This window comes from Lithobates pipiens, unplaced genomic scaffold (genome assembly GCF_037356315.1).
Source record: "Lithobates pipiens isolate NorthernLeopardFrog02 unplaced genomic scaffold, aLitPip1_a1.2 Scaffold_27, whole genome shotgun sequence".
Taxonomy (NCBI): Eukaryota; Metazoa; Chordata; class Amphibia; order Anura; family Ranidae; genus Lithobates; species Lithobates pipiens.
In genome coordinates, this window is record NW_027507788.1 from 132,596,020 (window position 1) to 132,608,686 (window position 12,667).

A 12,667-nucleotide genomic window follows, 5' to 3' on the forward strand; every position below is an offset into this window, starting at 1 on the left:
TATATATATATATATATATATAAATAAAATATTGCCTTTAGTTCTACTTTAAAACACAAGCTCATCCCTTGTGTAAGGTCAGAGAGGGCTCTTTAGAAGATAAGGCTGCAAGCTCAGACCTTACTTTATAGTTAGAGGCCTATTCAACTACTTCGCAAATACAAGCATTTATACACTGGATGTATACAGGTGAAAAGTAGCCTTTGCAACTCTGGTCAAAGTGTGAACATCTCCTTTGCTTTCAGTCCTAATAGTGTCAAACAATTCTGCATGTCTCAGCACAGGTCAGGGAGGGAATGAAGGAGGTGCTCGCTCAAGGACTTTTCTTGCATATTACAAACCAGTTGTGATATTACAAAGAATAACTTGTAAGTTACTAGCTCTGAGCCTAAATCTCTCTGAATGGTCTAAGACTATTCATATGTAAGTAACCAAGGCAAGAAATCTCTAGCCATTAACCCAAGTTTCACTTTATTTTTAGTGAAGCTTAAATGGTCTCGGTTAGGTTTTGATATAAATTTAAATTGATATATATATTTTACACACAATCTGCCATAGTGACTGCATCAGAGTGGTGCTTCCTATAGACTGGACTTTAACAGAACACTCACCTTTCACAAGTGCAGCACTCGCACATCTCATTCTTTTCTCCGAAAAAACTGTCTCCGTAGAAGCAGGTGATTTCATCGTCTGGCTTAATGTCCCTGAGAACTTTTACACAAGCTGCATTTCCATCTGTAGGAACAAACTGAACCACAGAAAAGGGAATTTGGTAAGAGCACTTATATTACACATGGGAAAAAAAAAAAAAGCTTGAAAATAATCTAAAAAAACAATTTCTTAAAAGGTTCATTTTCACACTCCTCTTCCCACTCCAGGTCCGATGACTTTGTATTTGAAGAAGACTAGGATGAAGTTACTCAGGTAACCCATTTACAACTTCAATATATATACCGTATATACTCGAGTATAAGCCGAGATTTTCAGCCTCTTTTTTGAGGCTGAAAGTGCCCCCCTCGGCTTATACTCGAGTCATCGCTGTCTGCCCGCTCGATCAGCGTGTCGAGCAGACAGACAGCGGCCATTCTATGATTCAAAAGCCGCACCTCCGGCTCCGCCTTCGCCTGTGATAGGCGGAACACTGAATTTCCCAGCAGCCTGTGTTCCGCCTATCACGGGCGTCGTCTCATCCTCGTACTACGGACGAGGATGATACGACGTCCGTGATAGGCGGAACACAGGCTGCTGGGAAATTCAGTGTTCCGCCTATCACAGGCGAAGGAGGAGGCGCGGCTTTTGAATTTTACAATGGCCGCCGAAGAAGAGGGCACGGGACGGAGGCAAGGCAAGGCACGGCACGGGACGGGACGGGACGAAGGCAAGGCACGACACGGGACGGAGGCTCGGGACAAAGGCTCGGGACACAGGTAGGCTGGACACACACACACACACACACACACACACACACACACGGATGGATGGAGACACACACACACACACACAGGGATGGATGGAGACACACAGGGATGGATGGAGACACACACAAACACACAGGGATGGATGGAGACACACACACACACACAGGGATGGATGGATACACACACACACACACAGGGATGGATGGATACACACACAGGGATGGATGGATGGATGGAGACACACACACACAGGGATGGATGGATGGAGACACACACACACATGGATGGATGGATGGAGACACACACACACAGGGATGGATGGATGGATGGACACACACACACAGGGATGGATGGACGGACACACAGGGATGGACGGACACACAGGGATGGACGGACACACAGGGATGGACGGACACACACACAGGGATGGACAGGCATGTCTCACCCTCGGCTTATACACGAGTCAATAAGTTTGCCAGTTTTTTTGGGGGTAAATTGGGGGCCTCGGCTTATATTCGGGTCGGCCTATACTCGAGTATATACGGTAGGTCTGTTCTGCAATCAGCACTGTAAAGCTGCTGGCTTAGATCATTTTCTTTCCTTCCACCAGTGTTCAAGCCTAGTTACACCTGACTATGAAGAGCTGCCTGCCAGTGCATACAGTGTTCATTATGGCAAACAATTTCCCCACTTCCCTCAAACAAAAACAAACTAGTAGGATTTTTCCTTGCTGGAGGGTCCAGAATAAGAGCATCTAAAAAAAAGGTAAGCTGTCATTTTGAAATCTTCATTGGGTTTTGCTTTGTGAATGGAGACGAGTAATAAATAAAAAGCAGGGTTTTATCCCAATTTGGCTTGCAAAAAATGGGAAAACACAATTTTAAAACTGGTTTTGCAGAAAGAAAAAAAATAAAAGAAAAAAATAAACTCACAAGACACCATTTACTTTGTGTAATTTAAATTTACCTTGCAGTTGGGCCGACAGTCTTATGTTCATCGAAATAATGAAAACATAGAAGAAAAAAGAAACCATTGAATAAAAAGTAATCAAACCTGAATTATACAAAAACAACAAAATGACACCTGCAAAACAAACTATGCACATAACATCTATGATCTACAAGCCAAGTCTACAGTCACAAGCTACTGGTCGTAGACACTGTATGGACAGAATTTCAGTAACCAAAGCAAATAGCCTACTGTATTTTTCCTTCTCTTGTGACATGACTGACTAGTTGCAATGGGCTGGAAAACTCTGCAATGGTTTCAGAAATTGAACCAGTGTTTCATTTGAAAAAAACGTTTAAAAAGTTCAAGATGCCCATTATTACCTGTGTTAGCCCAAAAAAAATCTGTGTTCATAATACCATTGCCTAACTTTCCCGATTATGACCAAGCTTCATTGACTCCTATCCATTGTCCAACAAGCCTTCCTCAGAGGCCAATACCAATGCTCTCAATGGGCTGGGGGAAGGGGAGGCAGTTGATGTAGCATGGTTGAGAAGTTAAGCTGCCATTCTGCAGAAACCTTTGTGTAGGTTTTAGTAAGCTACTTTTACCATCAAGCCTAGTGCCTTATTAAGCCCAAGTGGGACCTTGGAGCTGCCAAAAAACGTATTAGACCCCTTTCACACATGCGGACAGTATGTCCGTATTTCATCCATCCGTTTGCGGATGAAATACGGACATACATGCATCCCTATGGGATAGTGGGTGTCTGCAGATGAAAATCCGGTGACACCCGATATCGCCCGTCTCCACTATGGTCCGATTCTACAGACGGAGAAAAATCCTATTTTTCTATCCATCTGCAGAGCGGATGAACATGGACAGACGGATCCCCCATAGATGAGAGCGGAGAGTGTGCAGAGACCGCCCTGTCATCCGTTGGCTCAGCGGGGATAAGCGGAGCGATCAAGCGGATCATCACGGATCCGTCCCGTGTGAAAAGGGCCTTACTCAAATGGCATGGTGTGCACGCATTTTGCACAAGAGAATACATGTCCATTTCAGTCGCATAGTTTAAAAGCACCCATCAGTCTACAAATACTGATCATAACCACTTATCTGGCTAAAACAACAATGTATAATCTTAGGCAGGATGGTTTACCGTGATTAATAAAAGCAGCCGGCCCCAGCCAAAGCTGTGCACACTTCTTCCTGGTGGAGTACATAACACTGAAGTCATTCTCACCAAAGCGTAGGAGGCTTTCATCAGCTTTGGTTAACTCAGCTATGCAGCCAACAAGCAGAGCAATTTTCTCATTCTTTGACCTGAAAAATAATCCATAGCAGTTAAAATAAAAATAAAAAAAACAAAAAATAAAAAACCCACACCCTCAAAGCAAAATGTTATATTAGTAATACAGATCTACATCATATACTTATTCTAAAAGAGGAATCCAGGAAGATGGAGGTCTAGTTCCCCCTTTGTTTCAGACTGATAAAGTTTGCATGTTAATATGATTTCAATACTTTAGGAAGGACGAGTGATAAAACATGTTTTCTTTTAAATAAAAAAATAAAAAAACTTACCTTGCAGGTAAAATATTAGAATTATTTTGTATGCTTTACTATTAGAAAATGGCTGCTGTGCTTGGAAAGGTTATGTAGGAAAAGTAGGCAGTGGGAGTCTTAGGCCTTAGTTTGAGTCCTCCATCCAGCCCAGAACTGTGCACCCCATTCCCCAGGAACAAACAGTGCACAGAGCGCCCAGGGACCAGATGACTGACTTGCCCCTACAGGCTGCACTGGGGAGAACGTTCTATAACCAGAAGTATGAACCCAAAATGTCCAGACACTGCCTCTCTTGGAAAGGTGGTAAGGGGCAGTGGTGGCTGGTAGAAAGGTGCGTGTCCAATCAGCCCAGTGTCTTGTCACTGAACCCCAAACAGCAGAGCCAGCGAAGCTAGGTGGTAGGCAGATGCAATATCAAGGTGCAGCATGCCAGGGGTACTAGATGCTTCATAGGCTAGAAGACAAAAGAAGTCTACTTGTAAGCCTGCAGGGAGGCTTCTCTGACTGAGCGCCACTCAATATGGTCAAGAATGCAAGCAATAAAGGGGTTTAGTTAGCATGAGAGACAGACATTATGGTTAAGGTCAATTGAAACTATATTTGGCCTTTAGAGGCCTGCTTCAGCCCTATGTGTTCCAGTAATGTCAATTTTACAGTGTCAGAAATAGTGATGGCCGAACGGTTCGCCCGGCGGTCGTTTCGCGGCGAATTTCCGACTTTCGCCGTCCGCGGGTTCGAACGCCTTTTTCCGTCGTTCGCCCCGGCGGACTTACGTGTTTAATGTATACAAGAACTTTAACCTTTCGTGACACGTTTATCATGTGTTACAGGACAACCAATTGAGACATGACAGCTCATGGACACTTGGACATTCCCCCTAACCTATAAATACACCCGATCCGGTGGCCATTTTACATTCTTTCTTCTGTCACTGTAGGGAAAGGATCCTGTGTGGAGTAGGGACAGAGAAAACGCTAGCTATTTGGTACACAAAAGTTCTTTTCAGGACTGGTATAGGTGTTAGGTCAGCAGCCTGAGTTTCTTTTGTCAGTTTAGATAAAGGGACAGAGCGCTGTATGCTGCTATTTTAGGGACAGCTCAGCCAGATTAGTCTTTCTTCATCATCATCATCATCATCATCATCATTAGCTGTTACTATCAGGTCCACAAAAGAGCTGTTCCAGCTAATCGTTCCAGCCTACTCTTTTTTGCCAATTTGTATAGGGACAGGCAGGAAGCAGTGTGTCAGGCAGTGAGGATAATTTTAAAGACTTGCTGTTACTATTAGTTCCACAAAGGTTCTTTTCAGGACTGGTATCAGTGGTACGGTAATAGGCTTGTACACGTATAATATTCTTTCTTCCAAATATAGAAAGAATATTATACTTGACTGCTGCCCTTCTGCTGCAGTCTGCTAATCATTCACAACTCACTTGTTCCACAAAAGTTCTTATAAGGACTGGTAACTTGGTCTGTCTAGGGTGCTACGGTACATAGGCTTGGGTGCGGTACAGTCTGCTGTTCTGTAAGGACCGCTATCGGTCCACAATAGATAGGGTTGCCGTGCACTACTGCTGACCGCTGCCCTATACTGCAGCAGTCCTTCAGCGGTATAGGGACTGACGCACAGTCTGCTAAACACTAATACACAACCTGCTTGGTCCACAAAAGTTCTTATAAGGACTGGTAACTTGGTATAGGGTGCTACGGTACATAGGCCTGAGTGCGTTACAGTCTGCTGTTCTGTAAGGACCGCTATCGGTCCACAATACATAGGGTTGCCGTGCACTACTGCTGACCGCTGCCCTATACTGCAGCAGTCCTTCATTGGTATAGGGACTGACGTACAGTCTGCTAATCACTAACACACAACCTGCTTGGTCCACAAAAGTTCTTATAAGGACTGGTAACTTGGTATAGGGTGCTACGGTACATAGGCCTGAGTGCGTTACAGTCTGCTGTTCTGTAAGGACCGCTATCGGTCCACAATACATAGGGTTGCCGTGCACTACTGCTGACCGCTGCCCTATACTGCAGCAGTCCTTCATTGGTATAGGGACTGACGTACAGTCTGCTAATCACTAACACACAACCTGCTTGGTCCACAAAAGTTCTTATAAGGACTGGTAACTTGGTATAGGGTGCTACGGTACATAGGCCTGAGTGCGTTACAGTCTGCTGTTCTGTAAGGACCGCTATCGGTCCACAATACATAGGGTTGCCGTGCACTACTGCTGACCGCTGCCCTATACTGCAGCAGTCCTTCAGCGGTATAGGGACTGACGCACAGTCTGCTAAACACTAACACACAACCTGCTTGGTCCACAAAAGTTCTTATAAGGACTGGTAACTTGGTATAGGGTGCTACGGTACATAGGCCTGAGTGCAGTACAGTCTGCTGTTCTGTAAGGACCGCTATCGGTCCACAATACATAGGGTTGCCGTGCACTACTGCTGACCGCTGCCCTATACTGCAGCAGTCCTTCATTGGTATAGGGACTGACGTACAGTCTGCTAATCACTAACACACAACCTGCTTGGTCCACAAAAGTTCTTATAAGGACTGGTAACTTGGTATAGGGTGCTACGGTACATAGGCCTGAGTGCGTTACAGTCTGCTGTTCTGTAAGGACCGCTATCGGTCCACAATACATAGGGTTGCCGTGCACTACTGCTGACCGCTGCCCTATACTGCAGCAGTCCTTCATTGGTATAGGGACTGACGTACAGTCTGCTAATCACTAACACACAACCTGCTTGGTCCACAAAAGTTTTTATAAGGACTGGTAACTTGGTATAGGGTGCTACGGTACATAGGCCTGAGTGCAGTACAGTCTGCTGTTCTGTAAGGACCGCTATCGGTCCACAATACATAGGGTTGCCGTGCACTACTGCTGACCGCTGCCCTATACTGCAGCAGTCCTTCATTGGTATAGGGACTGACGTACAGTCTGCTAATCACTAACACACAACCTGCTTGGTCCACAAAAGTTTTTATAAGGACTGGTAACTTGGTATAGGGTGCTACGGTACATAGGCCTGAGTGCAGTACAGTCTGCTGTTCTGTAAGGACCGCTATCGGTCCACAATACATAGGGTTGACGTGCACTACTGCTGACCGCTGCCCTATACTGCAGCAGTCCTTCAGCGGTATAGGGACTGACGCACAGTCTGCTAATCACTAACACACAACCTGCTTGGTCCACAAAAGTTCTTATAAGGACTGGTAACTTGGTATAGGGTGCTACGGTACATAGGCCTGAGTGCGTTACAGTCTGCTGTTCTGTAAGGACCGCTATCGGTCCACAATACATAGGGTTGCCGTGCACTACTGCTGACCGCTGCCCTATACTGCAGCAGTCCTTCAGCGGTATAGGGACTGACGCACAGTCTGCTAAACACTAACACACAACCTGCTTGGTCCACAAAAGTTTTTATAAGGACTGGTAACTTGGTATAGGGTGCTACGGTACATAGGCCTGAGTGCAGTACAGTCTGCTGTTCTGTAAGGACCGCTATCGGTCCACAATACATAGGGTTGCCGTGCACTACTGCTGACCGCTGCCCTATACTGCAGCAGTCCTTCATTGGTATAGGGACTGACGTACAGTCTGCTAATCACTAACACACAACCTGCTTGGTCCACAAAAGTTCTTATAAGGACTGGTAACTTGGTATAGGGTGCTACGGTACATAGGCCTGAGTGCGTTACAGTCTGCTGTTCTGTAAGGACCGCTATCGGTCCACAATACATAGGGTTGCCGTGCACTACTGCTGACCGCTGCCCTATACTGCAGCAGTCCTTCATTGGTATAGGGACTGACGTACAGTCTGCTAATCACTAACACACAACCTGCTTGGTCCACAAAAGTTCTTATAAGGACTGGTAACTTGGTATAGGGTGCTACGGTACATAGGCCTGAGTGCGTTACAGTCTGCTGTTCTGTAAGGACCGCTATCGGTCCACAATACATAGGGTTGCCGTGCACTACTGCTGACCGCTGCCCTATACTGCAGCAGTCCTTCATTGGTATAGGGACTGACGTACAGTCTGCTAATCACTAACACACAACCTGCTTGTTCCACAAAAGTTCTTATAAGGACTGGTAACTTGGTATAGGGTGCTACGGTACATAGGCTTGAGTGCGGTACAGTCTGCTGTTCTGTAAGGACCGCTATCGGTCCACAATAGATAGGGTTGACGTGCACCACTGCTGACCGCTGCCCTATACTGCAGCAGTCCTTCAGCGGTATAGGGACTGACGTACAGTCTGCTAAACACTAATACACAACCTGCTTGGTCCACAAAAGTTCTTATAAGGACTGGTAACTTGGTATAGGGTGCTACGGTACATAGGCTTGAGTGCGGTACAGTCTGCTGTTCTGTAAGGACCGCTATAGGTCCACAATAGATAGGGTTGACGTGCACCACTGCTGACCGCTGCCCTATACTGCAGCAGTCCTTCATCGGTATAGGGACTAAGAGTTTTGTCACAGGGTCATTTAAAAAATGACAGGCAGAGGAAGAGGCAGGCCCTTCCGCAGGGGTGGTAGGGGTAGGGCAGGAGCAACAGGCTTGAGCCAAAGTGGGAAGTTGCAGAAGGTGCGTTCAATTACTTTAAAGGATGCACCAGACTTGGTTGAGTGGCTCGCTCAGCCTTACTCTTCTGCACCCTCCTCATCCTCTCGATCTGCACCCTCTTCTTCACTCTCTGCTATGTGCACCCCCAAAGACACTACCACCAACAACACGACCACCACCACCACCACCACATACCTTCCGCTTGAGTCACTGGAATTATTTTCCGATCCATATCAAGAGGACATTTCTGATGCGCAGCCACTCTTGGTATTGGATCAGGAAGAGGAGGTAGCAACAAGCGCTACTCAGCAGTCTGACGCCAGTACCCAGATCAGCCCAAGGAGGAGGTTGGTCCCCGGTGTTGCTGCCTACTCCGAGATCTCTACTTATAGCGGTGGGGAAGGTGACGTTGATGATGACGTGTCTAGTGATGTCACGTGGGTGCCCACAAGAGAGGAAGAGGAGGGGAGTTCAGAGGGAGATATGGACCAGCAGATAGGGAGGAGAAGCAGCAATGACTTACATTGCACAGCAGGGACAAAGCAGACTGCAAATGTATCAGGAGCGAGTCATCGACCATGTACGGTCACATCTGGCGCTCCCAGGACACCGGCACATGGCTCCGCAGTGTGGGCTTTTTTTAACGTGTCCGCTGCTGACAATAGCGTTGCCATCTGCAATCTTTGCAGTCAACGCGTTAGTCGCGGTAAGCCCAATACTCACCTAGGGACGACCGCCTTAAGAAGGCACATGAGCAGCCATCACCGAGCCCAGTGGGAGCAACGGAACACACAAAGCCACACTGCAGGCTCTCACCGTCCAGCCTCGTCTTCTACTTCTCCTTCTCCTCTCTCCTCACAATTGTCCTCCACTCCACCTTCCATCACGCCAAGCTCACATTTTTCTGCAAAAAGGCAGGCTTCCGTGGGCCTAATGTTTGAGCGTAAAAAAATGATGACGCCGGATAACCCTCTTGCCCAACGGTTGGCGGCTGGCTTGTCAGAACTCATAGCCCGCCAACTACTGCCATATAAACTGGTGGACTCGGAGGCCTTTCGCAAATTTGTGGCCATTGGAACACCACAATGGAAGGTCCCAGGAAGGAAGTATTTCTCAGAGAAGGGCATCCCAGAGCTATATGGCCATGTTCAGCGGCAAGTGAATGTATCTCTGGCACACAGTGTCGGTGCCAAGATACATCTGACCACAGACACGTGGTCTAGCAAACACGGGCAGGGAAGGTATATCAGTTTTACTGCCCACTGGGTGAACCTTCTGACGGCCGTCAAGCATGTAACCCGTGGCACCCGTGTAGATTTGGTTTTACCGCCACGGATTGCATGCAGGCCTGACTCTTCTTCTCCTCCTCCTACTCCATCCTCCTCCCTCTCCTCCTCAGCTGCCTCCTCCTTTTCCGCTGCTAGCGTCTCTTCCACTGCACCGCCCAAGCTCCCCAGAACCTATTCCACATGCCAGGTGAGACGTTGCCATGCCGTGCTGCGTCTGTTGTGCCTGGAAGCAAAGAGCCACACTGGCCCGGCACTCCTTTCAGCTTTGCGTTCACAGGCAGATGAGTGGCTAACACCGCTCAATTTGACAGTTGGTAAAGTGGTGTGTGACAACGGTGCCAATCTGCTTAGCGCATTGAAACAGGGCAAAATCACGCACGTGCCGTGCATGGCACACGTCTTAAACTTGGTCGTGCAGCGATTCCTTGTCAAATACCCTGGGGTCCAGGACATCTTGCGGCAGGCAAGGAAAATCTCGGCCCATTTCAGAAGATCTTACACGGCCATGGCTCGCCTTGCTGACATTCAGCGGCGACACCATCTGCCGGTCAGACGTCTTATTTGCGATTGCCCGACGCGATGGAACTCAACCTTCTATATGCTTGATAGGCTGCTCCAGCAGAAACGTGCAGTTAACGTCTACCTGTATGAACTCTGCGAAAGAAACGGTTCTGGGGAGCTGGGTTTTTTTTCACCGCGCCAGTGGCTGCTCATGCGCGACACATGCAGACTTCTGCGGCCATTTGAGGAGATCACCAAACTGGTCAGTCGCAGCCATGGCGCCATCAGTGACATGGTACCTTATGCCTTCTTTCTGGAGCGTGCATTGCGTCGTGTCATTGATCAGGCTGTGGAGGAGCAGGAGCGGGAAGATGAGGAAGTCGCAATGCTGGATGAATTCCCAGGGGGGGCTACTCTATCTGAGACAAGTCAACAACAGGAGTCTGATGAGGAGTCAGAGGAGGATGGTGCCGGGGCGGATGAGCAGGAGCAAGAAGAGCATGCTTTAAACCTTTCTGGGATCCCTGTTGTGCGAGGATGGGGAGAGGAGAATGAAGAGGACGACATTATCCTGGATGATGAGCAGGAGCCAGGCCACCACACCGCTTCCACTTTAGTGCAAATGGGGGCCTTCATGCTCCAGTGTTTTAATAGGGACCCCCGTATAAAAAGCATGAGGGTCAAGGACCAGTACTGGGTGGCAACGTACTTAGACCCCCGGTACAAACACAAAATGGCGGAAATGTTACCGCCGTCGCAGAGGGCTGTCAGAATGCAGCACTTCCAGGCCTTGCTTCGAGAAATGCTGCATTCTGCTTTTGCGTGCGCTGGCAGAGGAGCAATTCCCACTCCCAGAGAAGGATTTGCGGGTACCAATCCAACAGCGCCTGCAAGAAGAGGCCGGTTTGAAGATGTGTTGGTGACTTCGGATATGAGGTCATTCTTTCAGCCGACCCATCGACAGGTGTCATCCGGATCCAGCATCAGGGAACGCCTAGACCGTCAGGTGTCCGACTACATTGGGTTAACGGCCGATGTGGACGCTCTGAGGAGTGATGAACCCCTAGACTACTGGGTGGGCAGGCTTGACCTCTGGCCAGAGCTTGCCCAATTTGCAATCGAACTGTTGGCTTGCCCCTCATCCAGTGTCCTGTCCGAAAGGACGTTCAGCGCAGCAGGGGGGATTGTGACCGATAAGCGTACTCGCCTAGCTCACCACAGTGTTAACTACCTCACATTTCTAAAAATGAATGAGGCATGGATCTCGGAGGAATTCAACACATGTGATCAGTAGACCATGTATATGTCTATAAACAATTTTTGGAATCAAGCACACAGACCTTCTTAATTCATTTGGCTCACTTCCCTGACCCAAAAAAGCACACCGTACTATATGCCCCTACCCTCCTCTTTGAAGAGGTTGAGCGGTGTCATATTTCTACTGGGGCTGCTTATTATGAGGGGTTCCCACCATCCCTGTGCTGTGCTGACTTCCTCCTGGGTGTTCTTATTATGAGGGGCTCCCACCATCCCTGTGCTGTGCTGACTTCCTCCTGGGGGTTCTTATTATGAGGGGATCACACCATCCCTGTGCTGTGCTGACTTCCTCCTGGGGCTGCTTACGGTGCTGCTGTCAGCGCTGTATGTCACGGAGCTGCTGTCAGCGCTGTATGTCACGGAGCTGCTGTCAGCGCTGTATGTCACGGAGCTGCTGTCAGCGCTGTATGTCACGGAGCTGCTGTCAGCGCTGTATGTCACGGAGCTGCTGTCAGCGCTGTATGTCACGGAGCTGCTGTCAGCGCTGTATGTCACGGAGCTGCTGTCAGCGCTGTATGTCACGGTGCTGCTGTCAGCGCTGTATGTCACGGAGCTGCTGTCAGCGCTGTATGTCACGGAGCTGCTGTCAGTGCTGTATGTCACGGAGCTGCTGTCAGCGCTGTATGTCACGGAGCTGCTGTCAGCGCTGTATGTCACGGAGCTGCTGTCAGCGCTGTATGTCACGGAGCTGCTGTCAGCGCTGTATGTCACGGAGCTGCTGTCAGCGCTGTATGTCACGGAGCTGCTGTCAGCGCTGTATGTCACGGAGCTGCTGTCAGCGCTGTATGTCACGGAGCTGCTGTCAGCGCTGTATGTCACGGAGCTGCTGTCAGCGCTGTATGTCACGGTGCTGCTGTCAGCGCTGTATGTCACGGAGCTGCTGTCAGCGCTGTATGTCACGGAGCTGCTGTCAGCGCTGTATGTCACGGAGCTGCTGTCAGCGCTGTATGTCACGGAGCTGCTGTCAGCGCTGTATGTCACGGAGCTGCTGTCAGCGCTGTATGTCACGGTGCTGATGTCAGTGCTCTGTATTACGGTGCTGC

General features: G+C 48.5%; 1 protein-coding gene across 5 annotated transcripts in view; it reads right to left on the reverse strand.

Annotated features, from left to right (window-relative positions):
* The window catches only part of LOC143934132 (histone-lysine N-methyltransferase KMT5C-like), a 60,596-nt gene that overhangs the window by 13,124 nt on the left and 34,805 nt on the right, over positions 1–12,667 (reverse strand). For all 5 annotated transcript variants that reach the window (XM_077457475.1, XM_077457472.1, XM_077457474.1 and 2 more), the window contains 3 exons: positions 3,529–3,692; positions 2,385–2,404; positions 612–748 (listed from right to left, as the gene is read on the reverse strand). In XM_077457475.1, coding sequence (XP_077313601.1) covers positions 612–748; positions 2,385–2,404; positions 3,529–3,692 — 321 coding nt within the window. The remainder of the gene's footprint in view (positions 1–611; positions 749–2,384; positions 2,405–3,528; positions 3,693–12,667) is intronic.